General features: G+C 37.7%; 1 protein-coding gene across 7 annotated transcripts in view; it reads left to right on the forward strand.

Annotated features, from left to right (window-relative positions):
• Positions 1-15,484: 15,484 nt before the first annotated feature.
• Ddr2 (discoidin domain receptor tyrosine kinase 2) overlaps positions 15,485-22,769 on the forward strand; it is a 153,774-nt gene continuing 146,489 nt past the window's right edge. For 4 of the 7 annotated variants that reach the window (XM_046428975.2, XM_046428976.2, XM_046428973.2 and 1 more), the window contains exon 1: positions 16,546-16,744. Coding sequence is in view for 2 of the 7 variants with exons in the window: in XM_058574140.1 (XP_058430123.1) it covers positions 16,739-16,744 (6 nt within the window). In the remaining 5 variants the exon portion in view is untranslated. Of the gene's footprint in view, positions 15,607-16,077; positions 16,238-16,545; positions 16,745-22,769 lie in introns of those variants that run through there. The other 3 variants (XM_046428974.2, XM_058574141.1, XM_058574139.1) reach the window with 3 other exon arrangements.

Below are 22,769 nucleotides of genomic sequence, written 5' to 3' on the forward strand. Positions count from 1 at the left end.
CTAAGTACAATATGTAGCATATATAGATGTTTCTAGAAGGTAAATTTAATTACCATTGAGGGTGACCTAAGATTTAGTGATTCGCTTCCAAAGATTAAAGAAGGGGAAACTAGTTACTTTACAGTAGAGAAAACTTGCAAACACTACCTTAAGCAAGTAATGTCACTTAACATCACCAGAGATGTCATGTGAATATCATCTATCACCTGATCTGCAAAAAGAAGAACAACTTTATTTCTGTGACATTCTTTCAAAAAAAAACCTATAACGTCAGTATAATCATGAGGAAAACTCAGAAATTCTACAGGATAGTTATTAAGAAAATGAGAAGAGACTAAGAAATTATCATATACCAGAGGAGACTGGAGTTTGACAACAAAATGTACAGTTGTATCCTAAATTATATGCTGTGATGGAAAGAAAGCATTAATGGAAAATCTGGCAAAGTTAAAATAAGTCTGAAAATTATTTAATAATAATGCCTTAGTGTCATGTTTTTGATGGGGGAAAGTGAATAAGGGGTATACAGGAAGACAATGCACTATCTTTGCAACTTTAATAAACCCAAAATTATTTGCAAACAAGTTTTATCAAAAGAAAAGTACAGTAGAAAGAACATTACTTCTGTAATTTATATAAAAGCAGTTTGTATATCTTTTATGTCTCACTCTCTCTATTGCTTTATTTTGGGAGATGGTACTAGGGAATTAAACTAGGATGCGCTACCACTGAGCTATACTCCCAGCCTTTTTTGATATTAGTTTTTAATTTTAGGACAGGGTCTTGCTAAGTTGGTTAGGGCCTCACTAAGTTGCTGAGTCTGGCATTGAACTTGCAATTCTCAGCCTCCTGAGTTGCTGGGATTTCAGGTGTAGACCATGACACCCAGCTCTCCTGCTTTTGAATATGTAGTATATAATATATACAATATATAATACATAAAGCAAATAATTTTTCTATTGGTTTGAAATATACACGAGTATATCTTGATCTTCCTATGTCCCTTAGAAATTAATGACCAAGTTTTTGGGCCAGTATATTTGGGCCAACAAGTGAATCTGCAAAAAGTATAGTCATCTCTCCATTAATGCTTATGGGGCACTCATTCTGTACCAGGTTATGTGCTAGCTGCTGACAATAAAATGGAAAAGAAAATAAACTTGGTCTTTATCTTCAATAACCTTTAATTTTGCACAAAAGAAATGGATACATTTTCTTAGGATTTAGCAAGCCAAGCACTCCTTTCTATCTTCCTGCTTCATGAAACACCTAAAGTTTTTCTGTCAGTTTATCCTATGGAGGCAGCTTCTTAAATCATCTCTACATAAAGCCAAGTCCAAGTTACATGGGGTTGAGTAAAAGCCCACCTGTGTAGCCACTTGAGAGATACTAAGGTCATCTATAACCATAGTTTTTTGCCTCCTCCCAACAGATGAAAAGCATTCAAACTTATCAAGAGAAATTCAGAAATGCAAAGAAATAGAAAGTATAGTTGAGTCATCTTTTCTTGAATGTAGCTGCTATTACTGTTTTTGTGTATTTTCCTCTCGAGCATGTTTTTCTATATTAAAAGTCTTTAAATAGCACTGTAGCATAAAGATTTCTTAATAGAGTTACGTAATATTTGTAAATCTAATTTTTATTGGCTGATAATATTTCTTCAGGTGGGATTGTTCATCTTTCACTTGGTGTTGGATGCTAATATTTTTTCTTCCAGCTTTTGTTGCTATTGTTGTAAATATTTTTAATAAGAGGTTTTCCATATTTATGATTATTTCCTGAGTGTGGATTCCCAGAAGGAGAATTATTTGATTAAAAGTATAAATATTCTTAAAGTTCTGATTATATATTTTTATATTGTTCTCCTAGAGGATTTTGCTAATGTATGCTTTTACCAGTATTGGTTTTCAATTACTGAGGTAACAAATGACCACAAACTTAATGGTTTAAACTCCATAAATTAAAATCTTATATTTCTGCAGGTCAAAAGTTTATTTCAGGTCTCACTGGGCTAAAATCAGGTTATTGTCAACAGTGGTTCTTTTCTGTAATAGATAGAAGCCACTTTCTCCATCATTTGGATGTAGAGTTGAGTTCTATACGGTGGTAGGACTGAGTCTCTGTTCCCTTGCTGACTGTCCCCTGGGGACACCTTAACTCCCAAAGGCCTCTCTCTGGTCCTTGCACATGGCTCCTTCTTTTCAGAACCACCAATAGGGTGCTGAATCTTTCTTATGCTATCATCTTCAGACTTATTCTTCTGCCATCAGTCATCTCATCTCTCTGACCCAGCCAAGAAAACTGTACTCCACTCATGTGATCAGATGGGACCCACACAATAAATAACCTAAAATAATCTCCCCATACCATGGTACTTACCCTTAATCATATTTGCAATTTAAATTATTATTTCACCAAACCTTACCCTCACCGGCTATTATAAACATGTCTGTGATAATTTGATAGATTTTAAAAAAACCCTCATTATTTAAATATGTATTTTTATTTCTTTATATGAAGGAACTTTTTCATATTTTATAGTTTCATTTTTTTGTGCTTTTGCTCATTCCTTTCTTGTTGGCGAGAGAAACGTGGCTTTTGTATCATGTTCTACCAGTTCCATCTACTCCTTGAATTTAGTGTGTTTTTCTTTTTGAAATTGTATCTACCTCTTTCTTGGTTTTCATTCTCAATTTTCTTCAATAATCTTCAGGTAACATCCCCAGAAAGGGGAAATGAGAATTAAACTTCTCAAGTTCTTGTAAATTTTGCTTTGGTATTTCACAGATATTTTGGCAGGGTACATAATTTTCCTTCAGAATTTTGATAGTATTGCTTTATTGTCTTCAAACATCCATTATCGTTAATGAAAAACTCTGATGCTTGTCTGATTCTCGTGTGTAGGCAAACTAATTTTTCCCCCCCTTTTCCAGAAGGCTGAAGAATCTTCTTCATATTTTGGAAGATAAGAAACCTCACATTGATGTGCCCAATAAATGGTACTTCCCCTCTTTTTCTAGTTAGAATTTTTTCAATTTTAGAATTAATTAATTCAAAACTTTTTATTATGGAAAACTTAAAACAGACTAGAGAAAATAATATTATGAATTTACATATGTTTGTGGAATGCTTATCCAAATTTTATAATGATCAATTTTTTGCTAATCTTATTTCATCTAAATCATATACTGTCCTCATGACTTAATAATTTTGAAGTAAGTATCATTTTTATCCACAAATGATTCATTATGTTTCCACTAGATTGTAGGAAACCTTGGTACAGAAGGAAAATTTGGAGGGGATGTGGCTAGATTGTGACTTTGATTTTGAAGATAATTCAGAAGATACAAATGTTTTTCTGTCTTGACAATTCTGTTAAACATACAGAGGCATTATCATTACAGGATTTTATTTTTCTGATGGGCAAAATGAGGCATCAAATTTTCATAGTTCAGATTGAACTAATAAAACCATTGGCTATCTAAGAGCCCTGATTCTTTGAGTGTACTTGATTCTACTAAGAATGAAATAAGAATATAAGAAGTGAGGCCCAGAAGGCCCAGTTTCTGCTGTCTTTTAAAAATCTAACATACTACTTCTTTCTTTAATTGCATACTCTTCAGAAGAGTCTATAGAGGAAAAAGCAGATCAACTTATGGAGAAGAAATCTACCTTGTATTTAAAAAAATCAATCCTTGACTGAAAGCATAATGAAAATATCAATTTTCAGTTGACAGGCCAAATAAAGTTTCTATTTTAGACATTTTCTCTTTATTTTTTTTCAAATGTGTAATTGAAATGATGATGATAGTTTCACATTTCCATAATATATTTTTTTTCTTTTTTCAATATTGGGCCTGTTTATGTCCCCGAGCCCAGAGCACCAATTTTATTTTAATTTGATTCTTCTTTCCTTCTGAAAACTGCAAATTAAGTTCTTTCATATTATTCCAAAAACAGGCTTCCTTTCTTTCCTCCATTCCTGGTTTCTCAAATAATTGCTCCTTTGTGAAGAACCGAACAATAGCAAACCACTGGTAATCTGTTGCTGGTTTAAGTACTATATTTAACCATTACATTGTTTAATCAGAAACATAATCTGACCTATTGAGTAACCAAATTTTGTCTAGTGTATCTGAGACTAATATATGCCCATATCTGACCACAACATTCTCTTCTGGCTTCCCATATACAATAGAGACTGTTTAGTACAAAATAAGATGCACCAAAATTATACCATTTGATAAAACTTGAAAAAAAAGCTTACCCAATATTTTGGTTTTATTTTTATCATTCCACAGAAGGTTTTTGGTGTGGTTTACTTTTTCTACTTTTAAATTTTTCTTTGAAGCACAGAATTCTTCACTATTCTCAAATGTACATTTTGGAGATGGTTATGATCATATAATATTGTATTTCAGAGTTGAATGCTTGTGGGTTGTTTCTGGTGAAATGGTTTTTTAAACTAATTCCAGAGTAGGAATAAAAATGCTGGAGAATCAAGACTCAGACATTGGCACCTAGTTCAGTGCAGTTGCTCCTCAGCAATCTTTGCCCCTTAACTTCTCCAGGTCTCCCTCTCATTTTTTTTTTTTTTTTAAACTATTGGTAAATCGTTTCAATTTGGATCAACTGGGCAGATCTTCTTTATAGCATTTTCTATGAGTTGATTGTTGTACACTGGACTGGGAATCAAGATGCCTGGGTTTTGTGGGCTGGGGGGTGTCGCTTTGCATTAGAGTGTTTGCGTGCAAGGCCCTGAGTTTGATTTCCTAGGGAGGGAAAAAGAAGGAAAGAGAGAGAGAGATGATTGGATTCTTGCCTAGTTATTAGCCAGAGAAACCCAATGCTACTTATTTTTTTTAAAGAGAGAGAGAGAGAGAGAGAGAGAGAGAGAGAGAGAGAGAGAGAGAGAGAATTTTTAATATTTATTTTTTAGTTTTCGGCAGACACAACATCTTTCTTTGTATGTGGTGCTGAGGATGGAACCTGGGCCGAACGCATGCCAGGCGAGCGCGCTACCGCTTGAGCCACATCCCCAGCCTAGCTACTTATTTTTTTCTAGCTTCAATTTCCTTTTCTGTAGTATGAAACAGAGAGTATGGATATTGGAGCAGGGGAGTGGTTGGGCTCAATGAGCTTCAAGACCTTGTCAGGCTCTTAATTTATATTTTCCTGTGACTCAAGCAGAAATCTTTCTGATTATGAAATATAAACCTTAATTATCCGGTGTATTTGACTTTTCCTAATTTCCTAACATTATGTTCTTTCTATGTATTTCTATATATATTTAACATACATTAAATATGTCTATACACATATATGTGTATATATATATTCTGTCTTCTATGTTCTATGTTCTAATTAACATTTATGGGGTGCTTCATATGAAGCAGATATTATTTTAACTTCTTTAAATTGAAAATCACATTTAATCCATACAACAATCACCCAGGGTTTATATCAGTGAAATGAGGCAAAGAGAGGTTAAATAACTTGCTTGCAATCACCCTGATGGCAAGCAGGGTGAACTAGGATTCAAAATCAAGTGACCAGGTTCTAGAATCATGTTTTTAACCGCTGTGCTATGCCAATTTGCATGTAAGAGTCCTTTGTTTCACCTTAATAGAATTTCAAGCTACTATCTTTTTATTGATTGCCTTCCACCGTAAAATTGTACAAAATAGTTCCTTTTTCACTGTTCCTGCTTTCCTCTTCATACTCATTCCTCAAGAGCTAGCAAGCTGGCTCCTCCTTCCTGTTGTCTTTAATGGGACTCTACCATTTAGCTCAGAATCTCTCTTCCACAGCCTTTTGTTATCTTCTTTGACTACAGGCAGATACCTGGTTCCTTCTTTGCTCTTCTTTCTCGCTCTAAATGCCTCTCTCTATTCTCTGCTTCAGTCACACACAGGGTACTAGTGTTTGGGGGCTTCATCATCATTTGTTTTGACTCGACCCATGATTTGCCCACTGTTTGGTATCCATATTTTGCCTCTAAAATGTGGTTTTCACTTTCTGCCTTGATATCCTGGTTGGCTTGGTTCTTTCTGCCTGAAATTCCAAATGGTACCTCTACTCCAAGGCAAACTCTGAGAAAAAATAAATCTTTCTTCTTTTAAGTTGTTCTTGTCAGGTATTTTAGTCATAGTGATGAGAAGAATGTAAAAATCATATTTTTTCTACCTATGGAAGTATGCCTTTGTTTTGAAGATAAGGACCAATTATCTGAATCTAGACTAGGCTTTTCTGAGGGATGAATGACTTGGTCCCTGCCAAGTTCCACAATTCCATACTATCCACACTGTGACACCCCGCTGTTCCCACACTACCACCTACATGCCTAAGCATCATCTTGCAACTATGTTTTCTATTATGAGAAATAGACACCTCATGCGGTACTAGCTACAGCTCCTTCAGCTTATTGGCTAGAATCAAAAGTGCTGAAAGACCTGGATACCCTTGACCTCTTGCATTCCGCTTACCCCTTGTCATTTTATTTCTCATTTCAGAATGGTCTTAAGTACTCTGGAACTTTTTATGTTCATCTCCCTTCACCTGAATCTCAGAGATGATTTTCAGACCAGGCAAGAAGTGTTCTCTCTGTTCTCCTGGCTTCTTTGTTTAGGGCACAGGTATTTCCAGTTCTCAGATCTTACCTTGGGCTGGCCTTCCCTCCTTCCTTCCCTTCCCTTTCTCACTATCTCCCTACCTTCCTACCATCCTATGTCCTTCCTATTTTCCTTTCTTCCTTCCACATTCAACAAGTATTTTATGAGTCCCTGAGAATAGTTATAGCAAATTGGGGTAAGTAAGCAAAATAAATAATGCTTACATCCTAGAAGGGTCACAGAAATAAACTATATACTGTGGTGGAAGGAGGATGCATGTAGGTGGAAATTTAGGAAAAGGGTTGGTAATGAGTGTAGAAAGTGTGTTCAACAAGTGGATAGAAAGAGTACTATCTTTCTAAGAGCTGCTTCTCAGCTCTAAATCCATTCTTCTCTGCTCTGAGTTGTCATGTCAAAGCTGGGACTTTGCAAACTACATTCACAGATTCATTTACTAGCAGGCTTTCTTTTAGGTTTTGCCAGTAGAAGGCAGGAGATAGAGATTGAAAGGCTGGAGGAAGGGAAGAGGGGGTCATTTTCTGTTTCTTGACCTCAGTGTTATTGTTCCAGAAATGACCTTGCCCTGTGGTGGAAATTCATATTATCATGGCAGTCTGTTATGGCTTCCAGCTTTTTCACTTTCCAGAACCATTGTCAACCTTTCTCCTCAGTAGTACCAGAAGAAACCATGTCATGAACCACCTCAAAGATCTCAGCTTCAGTTTCATGGTGTCTCTTTCTTGTAGCTCTTAAGTTCAATTCTTCCACTTTTATTCCCTCAATCTTAGGATGGCAACTACTTTCTGCAGTTACTGTTTGTGCTCAGTCAGCCCTCCAACAGCTTTGTGACCAATTCTTTATACAAAATCCTGTCAAAATACCTAGTGTGGTGTGTTTTTTCTGATGTGGTGTATGTTTTACTAATATAGAAATAGAGCTCAGAGCATCAATCCCAAGAGGAAAATATTGCTCCAGGCAAGTAAGTAGTTGGTGAACTGGTGGCCACAGTTGCTGGGAATGCCAATACAAATCCCTTAGCTGGTTTCTTTGTCTGTCATAATTGGAATAATAATACCTACTTTCTATTACTATGGACGTGTTAGTTCATTTACTAGAAGAAACACCTGCACAGACTTGAAAGATGTTGATTTCAAGTTACAGAAGCCCATTTGACACAGTTTAAGCAACAAATGGGAATATATTATAAGGAAGTAGAGTGTTGCTTGGATCCAAAAGTGGAAAGAGCTCAGGACTAGGAACTAGAAAAATGTCAGGAAACTCACTTGGATTTACATTTTTCTGTATGTTGACCTCATTTCTTTTACCTGGGGGCCAAATTTCTTGGCTTCCATAGTCCATGTGTTGCAGAAAATATTACCACCTATGGTTTCAGGGTTAAGACCTTCTCTTTCCAATCAACTAGTTAGATGGGACTTGCATTTTCTTTCTCCATTTTCAAATTTTATGATATAGAATCGAAAGAACAACTTAGGTTAGGTGTGTTATTCCTGATTCCTTCAATTATGGTCAAGAAAGAAGATGTTACCTAATATAAGCCTGGATTCTTGTAGTCCACTCCTGTAGGGGTGGGAGCATTAGCAAGTTTGTTGTGGACTGAGAAGATGTACATGCATCTCCAAACTTGACTTTAGTAATGCGGTTGAAACTTGGAATTGGGGCCAAGATCAGATAAAAGTCTTTAATCCCAGACAGACTAGCCAACCCTAACCCTAACCCTAACCCTAACCCTAACCCTAACCCTAACTAGCCATCACCACCTCAGGTGTGGATTGCTCCTAAGAAGGCAGGGAGGAAGCTGAGACTGAGTCTGCAAGTGAGAATTCAGGAGCCCCAGCTTCAGATGTGGGAGGGATGTGGACCCAAGATGCATCTCGTCATTGACCTTTGCCAGATCTCTCAGCTATATTCGAGATTTCTCATGAAAAAAAAAATTTAGCTGTATCTCTACTTATCATTCCATTGAAGAAACAGGCTATCCATGGGATAAGCAAAGAATGGAACTTGTGGACCTTGATCTGTGCTCTCCAAGACTGCTGACAGCTCATGGGAGGATCTTCCTCAGACTCCGTTTTCCTCCTGCCACTCCCCTAAACCTCCATTTGTCTAGAATGCTTTGCTTATTTATTTTCCTATTTATTTTATTAGCCTCAACTTTCTTTCTTTCTTTTTTTTTAAAGAGAGAGAGAGAGAGAGAGAGAGAGAGAGAGAGAGAGAAGTTTTTAATATTTATTTTTTAGTTCTTGGCGGACACAACTTTTTTTTTTTTTTTAAAGAGAGAGTGAGAGAGAATTTTTAAATATTTACTTTTTAGTTTTTGGCGGACACAATATCTTTGTATGTGGTGCTGAGGATCGAACCCGGGCCGCACGCATGCCAGGCGAGCGCGCTACCGCTTGAGCCACATCCCCAGCCCCATCCTCAACTTTCTTAAGTGTTCAAATGAAAGGATTTTGTGCAACTGGGTTTCTCTCTGGGACTAAGGACCTTGGAGAACACAGATTCTAACCATAAGACTAACATCTGAGCCTTCCCAGAAGTCCAGAATCAGAATCTGGCCTCTATCTTGAAAGGCAATTTGAGCGCTGCTGGACAGTCCACATTGGACTTGTATGTGGAAAAATAACATTGGTGCTATAAATTCCTTTCTGCTGTGAAATATGTTGTGTATTAGAAACAGAGAGGTGGTGTTTACGGTGTAACTTAGGGCAATGGGATGGAGTTTCACATTAAGGGCAGAATGATAGGTCATTGTGTAAAGTCTCTATAAAGTGGTTGTTTTTGAGGACAAAATGATTTTGAATATTTATTTATAAGATTAGTCCCAGGGGCTGGGATTGTGGCTCAGCGGCAGAGTGCTCGCCTAGCATGTGCAAGGCCCTGGGTTTGATCCTCAGGACCACATAAAAATAAATAAAATAAAGGTATTGTGTGCAACTACAACTAAAATAAATAAATATTTTAAAAAATAACAATAAACAATAAAAATAAAAATAACAATAAACACTTACAGATATTATCCTCTCAATCATCCTAGCTCCCTCTCACATAGATGAGAAAAATAGGGTGAATTCCTAAAATAAGGTTCAAATAAGTTATTGATCCTCTGAAGTTCTTGAATCCCTAATAAGACAGTTAATGGGAAGTATGCATTTTCCCCCTCCACAGATTCTGGAAAAATCACAGCCCAGAAATTTCATAGGGAGGGTTATCATTATGTATAAGATGATTGCTCCAGTCTAGGCCTGAGTATGGAAAATAATGCTATTGCAACAAATCCATTCTGATCTGACATATGGGTGTATGAGAAACTGAAAGGTAGTTTAACTAACAGGAGTTGTTTTTGCTTGAGACCAGATACCAGTGGCAGCAGGGGAGACTGAAGATAAATATAAAGCAGAACTTTTGATGCTGAGTGTTTATCCGGCTGTTGAGAGATGCTGCACCCTGGAGACATTTAAAAGTTGCTTTTTAAAAATCTAAGGATAGTGCAGGTTTTCACTTTGTAGCCCAGAGAAGGGTTACATCCCTGGAACAATGGTGTGAAATAAGATCCTCCCACCTCAATAACACTTTTTGCATCTCTCACTCTTGGGGATCCCCAGTTACAATTCTCAGATTTGGGGGCTTTTTTTTTTTTCATCCTGCTTCTCAGAATTTCTCCCTCTGCAAGGAATTATGAAATGAAAAAGGAAGAAAAGAACCTCAGAGCAGGCACGGAGACCAGATACCCTCGTTCACTGGAGCTGGGTGACAAAGTCTAGAGGCTCTGAGGTTTTGTTGTTGATGCCAAATGGGCAAAAGGATCACTGAGAATCACAAGAACTGGACTCAAACTCAGATTCAGCCATTTACCAGAAAGTAAAGTTGGTAAGCTCCGACTTCCCTGAGCTTCCTTTTCCTTATTTGTAAAATGAGGATATTAATATCCACGCTGAGTGCATATCGGGGCTGTCTGAGTGTCAGATGAAGTCATGTCTGTGAAAGCGTTCCCGAAGCTGTGAAATACTGTACGTGGCATTGTTAAAAACAAAGACAAATAGGAATCCTACTGCCAAATATTAACCTCCACTTCCTCTTTATTTGACTTTTCTAGCTCATCCAGGGGAGATTCACCAGGGGGACTGTTTTGAATTTTTTTTTATCTCACATTTTTTTTGTTCCGGTGGAAGTGCTCAGGAGCAATGACAGAGTTAATGATGGGCTTCTGGTGCAAAAAGGATAGGAATGGAAATGACACAGATGATTTTCTGTATGGATAAGAAGACGTCAATTCCCAGGAAAATTAAGAATTAATGATGTCCTACTTGATCTGAAATATCTCCTCTCCACCACATAAACACACAACTTTATTGTCAGCAAAGCACATGTGTGAACACATATGTATTCTAGCTCCAACAGGTACAAGTTCACTTCTCTGTGCATTAGTTTCCTCATCCGGACACCAGGAGATAATAGTACCTACCCCAGAAAATTCTTATCGGCATTAGATAAGGTAATACATGTAAAATTTTTAGAAGAATGCCTGACACATGGTAAGCACTCATTAAATGATCTCTTCTAAACCTTATTAAGCCCTCACAACCCTGTGAGTTCAGTTCATATTTCCCTCTCATTTTACTGTTAGAATGGCTCATTCAAAGTGACTCTCCTCAGTAGAGTTTGGAACTTCAATCATCTTTCACTAAACTCTGTCACAGGAAAACATCTGGTAGCATGCAGGGTTACGCCCCAGATCATAAAGGAAATAATAATCTCTTAGGGTTAAAACTGTCTTTTAAAAACCTTTTAAGTCTGCTGGGTGTGGTGGCACATGCCTGTAATCCCAACGGTTCAGGAGGTTGAGACAGGAGGATCGCAACAGCAAGGCACTAAGAAACTCGGTGAGACTCTGTCTCTAAATAAAATACAAAATAGGGCTTGAGGATGTGACTCAGTGCCGAGTGCCCCTGAGTTCAATGCCTGGTTCCCCCACAAAACCAAAAAAACCCCTTTAAGTCACTCAAAGACTACTGATGCTTTGGTGGATACAAGTTAGTAGGATATATGTATGGGTATTTTATATATTTATAAAAATAAATATGGGTATTTATTTTTATAAATATATACACTGTATACAGTGAAGTCATATTGTGCATACATTTAATATAAGTACTAATTTTATAACCCAGTTCTTAAAATGAGACTACCTATTAATGGATAATACATCCACAATAGACAAATCCACTGATATATATAAAGGCATAAAATCTTAATATTTTAAAAAAACTCAGTATGGAGGAAATTTATATATAAATTTATACACACACACACACACACGCACACACTAGGTATTGAATCTAGAGGTGCTCTACCACAGAGGTACATCCCCAACTCTTTTTATATTTATATTTTTTAAAAATTTGAGATAGGGTCTAAGTTGTCAAGGTTGGCCCCAATCTTCCTGCCTTAGCCTCCCACGTTGCTGGGATTACAGGCATGTATCATCTCACCTGACTGCCACATAAATCCTAAGCACACTAAGATCAAGAATCATAAGCTAAACTCAGGAAGAACCAAAGGAAGTCTATATGCAGCTGTCTGGACATTCAGATTATTCTACTTTTAAGAAAACCAGTATTTCTATTGTCTATAAATGTCCTCCAACTGAATTTTTTAAAATATTAAGATTTTTTGCATATATATATATATCAATGGATTTGTCTATTGTGGATGTATTATACAATAACAAGCAGTCTCATTTTAAGAATTGGGTTATAAGATTGGCACTTATATTAAATGTATGTACAATATGACTTTACTGTATATAATATTCTCTGGATTTGGGTCAGTGAGGCATAATATCTTTAAAATCCAGGGACTGTCAGGCTTTGCTAATTATTTGCCATAATTATTTGTTACTATTGTGGGGCTCTTCTAATACATGACACATATCTTCTAGAAATGACATCTATGAGTGTGGACCCTTGGGGACATATTCATGTTATCTGACCCATTGCCTCCACTGTTTAGAGGCAGAGGAGAAATAAATAAGGCACACTTGATCAATTAATAAAATTCTTTCAACCAAAATTTAGGAATTGGGCCTCAACAAAACTAGTCATTCTCTAATGCTCACTTGGAGCAAGGAGATAAATTTTAGAGGGCTGGGGATGTGGCTCAAGCGGTAATGCGCTGGCTTAGCATGCGTGGGGCGCTGGGTTCGATCCTCAGCACCACATAAAAATAAAATAAAAAGATGTTGTGTCCACCAAAACTGAAAATTAAATATTAAAAAATTCCCTCTCTTCTCTCTTTCTCTCTCTTTTAAAAAATAAAAAATTTAGAGCTAAGGTGCAATTTTAGGCTAACGTTTAGGAATGTGTGAAAAGAAATTGAAAGAGCTGGTTTGGTGAAAAGAAATAGGTTAAAGCAAGATGTGCAGGAATATGCAGAAAAGAGAAAGAGACAGAGAGTGTCAGGAAAAATGAATGCACGAGGAAAGACATGGAGGAAAAAATAGGATGAGAGAGAAGAGGAAGGAAGAAGAGGGAGGAGATAAAACTAGATTACTGGTTGCTAATTCCTGTTGCAACTTAAAAGTACCATGTAGATTTGGTTTCTATGAACACTCGTGTCATTTTAAGGTATGTGTGTGTTTCTTAAACTAAATCAATTAAGTTCTTTCTATTCCCATTATTCTTTTTATTTCCTAAAGCATCACAAAGGCAGGAGCCATTTAGATATAGAAATATTAATTTCAGTTCTCAAAACTTGTATTTACTTGAATCATGGGTGGAAGACTAGAAAAGATCTTGAAAAGTCATCTTGCACGTTTCCTTACTTCTAATTAACACTGCATCTTGAACATTTCAGATATTTTGATGCCATTTTTAGTAAAATCCTAGTACTGGAATTCTGTTTTGCTTCTCAGTTATTCATTTTCAGAGTAAAAATGTCCTCACAACTAGGATGTATTGCCTTCTATGGAACATAAATAATTTTGATTGCAATGACTCATGTTTCCCAAGCCGAGCCAACCAGGGGGTAAAATCCGTTCACAAAAGAGTAATAAAATAGTATTTCTCCACATCTGTTCCCACAATATTAGGAATTCCAGCCTTACTCAAAACTCCATCAAATAGTTTTGAGAATCCTCAGGAAATTTCTTCTTTGTGTTCCGTGAATTGGTTCTTTCAACTTTGAAGCAGCATTTGCCATTTTCTTTCTTCTTAAGTCTGGTTTCCTAAAGCAATGACTCGTCAAGGCTGAATAAGTGTACCCCTCCCTGCCCAACCAGAGTCGTCTCTGAAAACTGAGGCTCAAGTCCTGCGATTCCTCCTGATACTTTAAATGTCTCTCAAACATTTCAGTGAAATATTACTTTCAGTTTTTCCTTGCTCTTAAAGTTCAGGATTAGACCTTGAACTTGGCTCTGGATAGCCTGAATAATAGAGATGGTATTTTGAGTGACAGGCATAATTTTGAGTGATAGATATGGTTCCCTCTCTCCCTTTCTCCCTTCTCTTTTCTTACTTCCTGCCTCCTTCCCTCCTTTCTCTCTCTCTTTCCCTTACTCTCCCTCCTTCTCTTTCTTCCTACTTCTTTCCCCCTTTCTTTCTTTCAGTTGACCCAGGGTTGTTCTAACACTGAACTACCACATCCTCAGTGCTCTTTTATTTTGAGACAAGCTCTCCCTAGTTTGCTGAGACTGGCCTCAAACTTACATCCCTCCTGTCTCAGCCTCCTGAGTCCCTAGGATTATAGATGAATGCCACTATGTTTTGTGACTTAGTGTTTTTCTTTGAGCTTCTCCTTACCCTTGACGAAGCTCTGTTGCACTTGGATCATATTTTACCTTTTAGTTTTCTCTTCATTTAGTGAGTTCTTCCCCAGAAGCCTCCTTGCTCTGTATGTAAATTCCTAATGGACTGCCTATCCTTACTCAGACAAGCCCAGGAGGGCTGGATTTTTGAAATCAATATTTCTGGCTCACGATGGAATCTGAGTTACACACATATACAAACAGTGTTGCCTCTGGAGTAGAGCCATCTTAGATACTGGTGTCTGAGGGCACTCAGGTACCTGTCCTTTATTAGGTACTGACTTCATGAAGATATTATCTTTTCCACATTTGACCTGTAACCTCACCAAATCTGAAATCATGGTTTATACTAACAGTGCATTATTTATAGTAATGCCAAAGAAGTAAACCCCTCCTGGCTTGAATGTCTGAGAACTCTCGGACTATTTCTATAACCAGATGTTTGTAGATGTTTTTGGCAGGCACCCATTAAAATTCCTGATAAATGCTCAATATACATTGAATTCAATATATATTGAATTGAGCCGAACATCTTGGCCTCAGTAACGGCAGACCTGATATCAGATGCTGTGAGTTGTTTGAAGAGTCTTAATACTTTTTCTTTGTATTGACCTTTCTGTTTGTAAAATAACTCTAGGTCTATTTTTTTTTCCTCTTAAGTCTTGTTTTCTACTTTTGTCTCTGTGGCTGTCATCTGAACAGCCTCTCCATTCTCTGTATCGTCTTTCAACTATGAAACACAGATATTACAGCTGCATTCTGACTCTCAGATTAGTGCTGGGCTGAACCTTTTCGAGGCTTAACATTGACAGTTTGGATTTTAATTTTATGGCCACCTCAATTGGCATTTTTTTAGAATTGGTGCATTATGTTTATACATAATAGTGAGATTTGTTGTTACATATTTGTACATGTACACAACCAGACAAAATAATTTTACCAATTTCATTCTCAATTGGAGGTTTCTTTGCTTGGAATTTCCCTTTATGAAGCATTTCATGCTCTAAATTTACTATGCGGATGCCCCTCCTTCTTTGTCTTGGTGGCCCCACCTCTCTTCCTGCTAGTCTCTGAGGCTGTGCAATCACATGTCAAGTATAAGCAGAGAAGAGTTGGTGATAGCTCAAGAGCCCCAAAGAAGGAGGTCCCTTTACCGGGAGGTGGTTCTTAGAGGTAGGTGAGGCCTTCTTAACCTCTCTTTTGCCATCTACCTTCCTCTATGGATTCCCTTCCCTCAGGTGCCTGTACTCCCTACACTCACAGAGAATCAGGACCTCCAGGTTCTGTGCTTGCTCAGAAGTGATTCAGGCTTTGAAAGGTTAAGGCTGGAGTCTGGGTGGATGGAGAGGATTATCAGCTATCATATGGAGAGCCGAGCAAGGATTCCTCCCCTATTGCCTTACATGCCACTTTCACATGATCTCTGGCCCTGACCACAGAAAAGAAAAAAAAAAAGTTTACAAAATAATTTAGAAATTCCTTGTAAACGCTTGTGTTTTCATTTAGCAGCAAGAATCCAGGACAGCAACAGACCCTTGGCAGCAGCAGCCAACTGGGAATTGAGTGGAAAAAAAAAATAGGAATCATGGACGCTGGAACCGTCCAAATTTTTTGGTAAAGGAGGCAGCGGGGGGAAGGAATTAAATCTAATCTTTTTAAGGAGGGCTCAGCTCTGATCTCTTATGGTCAAAACACGAAGGAGCAGCTCCATGTATGTGACCCAACTGTCCTGGAAGCTTCAATTGGAAGAGACTCCAAACTTTTAAGTTCTGCTTACAGCTTCAACTCGAGTAAGAAAAATGAGGTGTGTGGGGGTCACAGGATATGAGGACCAAGTCTTAGATGGAGGTGGAGAGCTTGGTGATGGATGCCGGTGGGGATAAGGCGGAAAGGAGCTACATCTTTAAGTCTGTCCTATGGTTCTACATATTTTTTCTTCTATGAATGGGTTTTGCTGTAAATTATAGCTTTGCTGTGGTCCCTTGGGTCAAAAGAAATAGTCTCTAAACAGAAAACAGCTCTGATTGGTGACTTTCCTTCTTCCCTCCCCAACCCCCTTTCTAATTGAAACCAAATGTGCAATATATTGGATGCTGGGATCCCTGGCGCTTTCCCAGGAATCCTCAGAATGTGAGGTTTCTCTCAAAGGCATCTTGCATCAGCCTGTGGATGTATGCCTACCACTGGGCTCCTTCACGGGCAAAGTTGAAAAAGAAGCACTTTACAACAAATTCTTCTTTTGGGGTTGGGGAATCGCAGTGGATTATACCTCTGTTTTCTTCTTTCCAAAACTGTGCGCCTCCGGATGAAAGTAAGTTGTGTTTTGTTCATTTTTTTTTTCCCTTCTTTTTTGAAAACGAAAGCTCCTAATATACTTCTGTTGATGTGTCAGGAAAAAGTTTTAAAAGATTCAGGGGGAGTCTCAAGTGAGGCAAGAAAGTGTGGGGAGTGTGGCAGCACACAGCCTCAGAATGTCAGATCCCATGTTTTTGGGTGGGGGGTCTGGATTTGTGTTGTGCAGGGAAGATTAAAGAGTGTTAATAACCAAAGAAGGTCGAAGCAAAGTAAATGAATCCATGGCAGCTGCAAGATACAATAAACAGTGTTAGCAGAGTTGAAATTGTTGGCAGGCTAGACAGGCCGATTGCAGAGCTAGGTTCAGGAAAGAGAAAGCAAAGCAGAGGAGCTAGGTTTCTAGGCATTTAGAGGGCTGTTTGAGGGTCCTGAGTTTTGGAGAGACATAACCAAGCACTTTCTGTGTTACAAGGCAGTTGCTGATTTGATTGTGAGAAAGGCAGCTTTGGATGAGGGCTGGCTTCACCTTGAGACTTGGGGTGGCTGGGCTGGAGGCCGGCTGTTTGGTGGAATTTTCAGTTGGTTGACTGAAATACAGCTTCCCAGACTCTTGTTGTTGGCTCTGGGTGCTTTTCCCTTTGTTATCCAATGACTTGAAGCTGTTTTCAGTTGGGACCTCTGAGTCCTGGCCGAGGTTTCAGAGTCCCATCCAAAGGGAAAGAGAGATTTTCCGTGTGGCTCAAACTCTCAGGCCAGCCATTTGAGGCGAGAATTCACACTGCTCGAGCCAGTAGGGGGTTCAGCACCATTTTGCGGACTGTTTGCCTTCGGATCCTTTCCTTTCCTTGCAGGAACAAGAGGCTTGAAAAAGGCCTTCGCAATCTCATTCGGTCCCTTCATTTCCCAGAGGTCAAAAATGAGTGGAAGGGGGACTGACCTGTTCTGGATCTCACAGCACATTTTATAGTGGAGCTAAAAATTAGATTGAGGTTCTCACTATTACTAATACATACTTGTTCCATTCTATACCTCAACTTCCATGTTCGTCTTTAAGATTTATTCTGGCTGAGATATTAGAGGCAGTTTCATGAACAAGTTATCACAAGGATGGTTATAAGCAATACAGAGGATGTTAATGGTATCTGTGGTTATTTGTGGTTGTGTGTGGAAAATAAAAGAAAGCTAACATTTGAGTACTATTGTGTATGTACCAGTCCCCATACTCAGAGCTTAATGTACATTATTTGAATCTTCATAGTTATGTAAGGCATTATTTCTATCTTATAGATACGTATATTTATGCTAAGGGAAGTGAAATGAGTTGCTTAGAGGAAATGCAACTGATGTGTTTGAAACTCAAGTATGTCTAACTCTAAATCCTGTGCTCTGAATCACTGTTCAACTGATAACTGCCTCACCCTCCTCCACACTAGGGGTTGGTTATTTTTGGAGTCAAATTCCCTGTTTCATTCAGTGACCAGGAGGTAAATTTGTCAGGCTAGGGGAATGATTTGAATCCCCTCTTGGAGGTGACTTTTGCACTTGGATGCAAATTTATCTGCATGTCAGATGTGGGTTAATTTCTAGGCAGTTGGTATATACTTAACCTTTGTCATGTAAAGAGCCTGGGATTTAGAGTCAGAAGATTTAGGTTAAGTTCTGGCTCTACCTTTTACTACTTGGCAAAGTTGTTTGACCTTTCTGTACTCTGGCTTCTCTATTTATTACCTGGGAACAATAATACCTTGCAATATTATTATTTTAAGAGACATCGGACATGAATGTATTGAGGGCTATAATGGCTTTCGTGACTGTAATTACTTGAACACCAGAATGTAATGTGAAGGAGTTGGTAGTGATGCCAGTGGCAGGCAGGGGGAGGAGGAGAGGTGAATTTGGCCATGCGTGAAACTCTGAAATGGGTGCCCATCTTCTTTGAATGGAAACAATCACTCATCACTGGAAATATTTCTAGGTTTTATCTCTGAAACTTTCTTTGGGTGGCAGGGTTTGTCTATGATTTCTCTCCAAAGTAGTGGAGGATGAAGCACACTGGGCTTCTCTAAGCATCCCTTGGATCTGTTGTAACTCTGAACAAGAAAGGTTTGGCCAGGACCAGTCTTTCACTTTCTCCTCCAGGGAGAAAGACATTTGAGAACCTTCATGTCTAGCTGAGATGCTAGACCTAGGTCCTTCTTGTTACTGGTAGACGGCATCTCTCCTCATCCTTTACCTTCATCCCCTGGTGGTGGAGGGTTAGCATGCAGCAGAGGCCCTACCTCAGTTTCTGGTTAAAATCTGCTTTAAAACCTCAAAGGTAAGGGAAATGGGGAAGAAGCTTTGTACATATTAGCTGGAATCTCATTTTGGATTTTACTTAGAATCCTTAACAGTCTTCATGTCCAAGTAGTGGAAGCATCAATACAATGGAGTCTCATCACCTATCTCTTATCTCAACCTCTCTGTTGAGGCCATGCCAATTTTATATCACATGTAAGAAGTTTAATTCAAATTTGGTTCAACTTTACCATGTGATTGCATTTTTAATAGATGATCTAATAAAATTAATCTGTCCCCACATATTAATGTCACATCATTTTAAATTAGCCTAAACTCTCAGACATTTTTTTCCCAAATTTCTTTATAAGATCAACTTTCAGGGACTTTATATCACCTACACCTCAAATATACAACCCAAACACATGTCTCACAGGCATCCAGAAAGCAAACTTTCATCTAAACACGGACCTCCACTGATATGCTAATGTCTTGTGCCAGCTCACATAAAGCGTTACCTGTCCACAACACAGGCACACTGGAGTCTTTATACCTCCTACCATTTTTGAAACTGCAATATATGAATCAATCATCTCATTCTCAACAATGAATACTCAGTCCAGACATGTGTCCAGCATCTCTGGGCAGAGCTTCATTGAATTCAGCAACCATTCTTTTCTTTTGGTGGGTGGGTACCAGGGATTGAACTCAGGGGCACTTAACCCCTGAGCAACATCCCCAGCTCTATTTTGTACTTTATTTAGAGACAAGGTCTCTAAGTTGCTCAGTGCCTTGCTTTTGCTGAGGCTGGCTTTGAATTTGTGATCCTCCTACCTCAGCCTCCCAAGCCGCTAGGATTACAGGTGTGTGCCACAGTGCCTGGTGAATTCAGCAACTATTCTTAATGAAGACTGTTCACCAGTGTATTTGGAACACCAGATTGATCCTGAAGATTTTCAGACACATTAAATTAAAATATTTAAGGATGAGGAAAGGGAGTTGGTACTCCAAAGTGTTTTTCAGATTATAAAGTGAACAAGGAGGGTTAAGTACCTCTGCTGATGAATCTTTAAGTGCGTTACCTTTGGCCGTTCAATTCTGTTCTATCTAATTTAATTTTCTTCAATGAGCATTTGTACATATTAGCTGGAATCTCATTTTGGCCTCTAAGCATGGAGGAAGGTCAGCTTTGGGCTAAATGAAGTATCACTGGATTGGAAGAGCATTTCAGAGACAAATAAATTCCTGAACACAGGTTTAGACTTACTCTGAAACACCTGGATTCTGCTGGGCACTGTATGTAATGGATTCACACACTCAGTTGTCCTGTGGCTTTGTGTTTTGTACCTAGAGAGACCTCAGAGAGAAATATATAAATTTGTACTGGAGATTGAACCCAGGGCTGCTTTAACACTGAGCTGTATCCCTAGACTTTTTTATTTTTTATTTTGAGATAGGGTCTCACTAATTTTCTGAGACTGGCTTTGAACTTGAAATCCTACTTACTTAGCCTCATGAGGTACTGGGATTACAGGTATGTACCACCATGCTCAGCACCCCAAAAAATCTTTGAGAAGTCCTTTGGAGGTATTTCTCAGAGGTTACTGCTGCTTTGCCATGTGTGGGAGAGGGAGAGGGCATGGGATAAATAAAATTTCATGGGTGTAATATAGTGCAAAGAACACAGTGAGACTTTGGTCCCAGTACCATCATTTTCTAGATTTTTGTACCTGAGGAATTTTTTATCCTCACCGGGCCACAGTTTCCTCATCTGCCTCCCTTAGATTCAGATCAGATAATATATATGAAATGGAAAGCATTGTACCAAAAAAAAAAAAATGATAGATGGGATGCCCTTTGGACGCATTTCACAGGAAGCTAATACAGCAAGCTTTACTATAATGCAAGATTGTGCTTAGGATCTGAGTGGCTCAAGCCCACAATAAATTGAGATGGGAGGTGGATTAAAAATTAGAGTAATGTAGTACTTTTGGAAATTTTTTTCTTTTTAAACTTTGGATACTATGAATTTGGAAAACATAAAATAATAAAAACTGCAGTAAACTCTCAAGTCTAAGATAAATAGCTTCTCATTAATTTTTTTTCTCCAAGTGGTGTTGGTTTTTAAAAATGTCACAAGGTGTGTGTGTTCTTTTTTTTCATGTTTTTTTTTTAATTTATTTGTTATTTTTAGAGAAACATGACAGTAGAGTTTATTTTGAGATGTTATTCAAGGTATGTTCTTTACTGTTATGAATTCCACAGCATCCTGAAACACTGTCATAATTTTGTCTTTGCTATATTAATCTATTCATTCTTCAGCAAATAATTATTGGGTACTCTCTGCCAGGCATTGTTCTTGGTTTTAGTTATCAATAAGACTATTTATTTCTTCAAAGTCTCATTACTTTAGTTCTGTGGGGGTAGAACAAGAATTTGGAGAAAAGTCCGTTGGGAAAAATTAGTATTCAGGGTTGGCTTAATAACATTTTGCTTTTTAAAATTTGCTGAGCTGTGATTTTAAAATATTTTGGAACTAGTTCTTGCATGGTCATGATTGTCAATGGAGCCAGGTATGGTTCAAAAAAATAAGATCCCAAATTTTGTATTTTAATTTTCATAATTTCTCTTTAAAATTAATAGACTTAGGAAACTTAAGTAGGATTAGAATAAAGCCCCAGAGATAAAATAAAGTTGGTTCATTAAAAATATTTTTAAAAAAGCCAGGCATGGTGGTGCATGACTATAATCCCTGTGGCTCCAGAGGCTGAGGCAGGAGGATCATGAGTTCAAAGCCAACCTCAGCAATTTAGTGAGACCTTGAACAACTTAGCAAGACCCTTTCTCAAAGTAAAAAATAAAAAGGGCTGGGGATGTGGCTCAGTATTTAAGAGCCCTGAGTTCAATCTCTGGTACAAAAAATTTTTTAAAAAATGAATTAATATACTTTAGATTTCTGAGTACCTTTAGCACTATAGAAAAATTGAGAACAGAATGAGAATTCTATTATATTCCTTTTACCCTTTGTACCATTTTTCTAATAATAATCTTTTTATTGTAGTATTATATATATTTTTATCAATAATTTTTGTTAAGCATGTTCTCAACTAGCTATTATAGAAGTAGAAAAGAATACATCATATTTCTGCTTCTCAAAATATTTATAATTCCTATATGTATAGTTTGAAGCCTCTACTTTAGTAAAAAAATTTTCTGGACACTTAATGCCTGCCTAGTTCAGGGCCAGGGCTTACCACAATCATAGTAGAGAGTCAACAAATACCTACTAAATATATTAAAAAGCAGAAATGAAAGATCTAGACGTAAAAGACATAATCTCTGGCTTTAGGAACTTGGGAAACAATAGCAGTGACTAGAGAAAACTTCAAAAGCATATAAAATATTATTGAATTAATAAAGAAGATATCTGTATAGGCAAACAAAATATAAAGTCATTACCCAGTCCTATCTTCTTTATTGGGACTGTATTTTTTTATCATCATTATTGTCTTTGTTGCTAAACTATTCATCATTATCATCATAATTATGATTATCATTCTGTTTAAACTCAAGAATTAAAAATCCTTCCCACATCCCCATGCTAAGTTTAAAGTGCAGGCGTGTGTGCATGTGCGTATACATGTGTGTGATTTGGGCATTTGTGTAATTTTGGGTTCTTATGATTTGGGCACTTTTAAAGCACCACCACATCAATACATGCCACTCGCATTGCTCACCAAATGTAAAATGAATTAAAAGTTGGG

The sequence above is a fragment of the Marmota monax genome, unplaced genomic scaffold (assembly GCF_021218885.2).
Source record: "Marmota monax isolate L192 unplaced genomic scaffold, Marmota_monax_Labrador192_F-V1.1 WCK01_AAM20220418_F8-fsc00145, whole genome shotgun sequence".
Classification (NCBI taxonomy): domain Eukaryota; kingdom Metazoa; phylum Chordata; class Mammalia; order Rodentia; family Sciuridae; genus Marmota; species Marmota monax.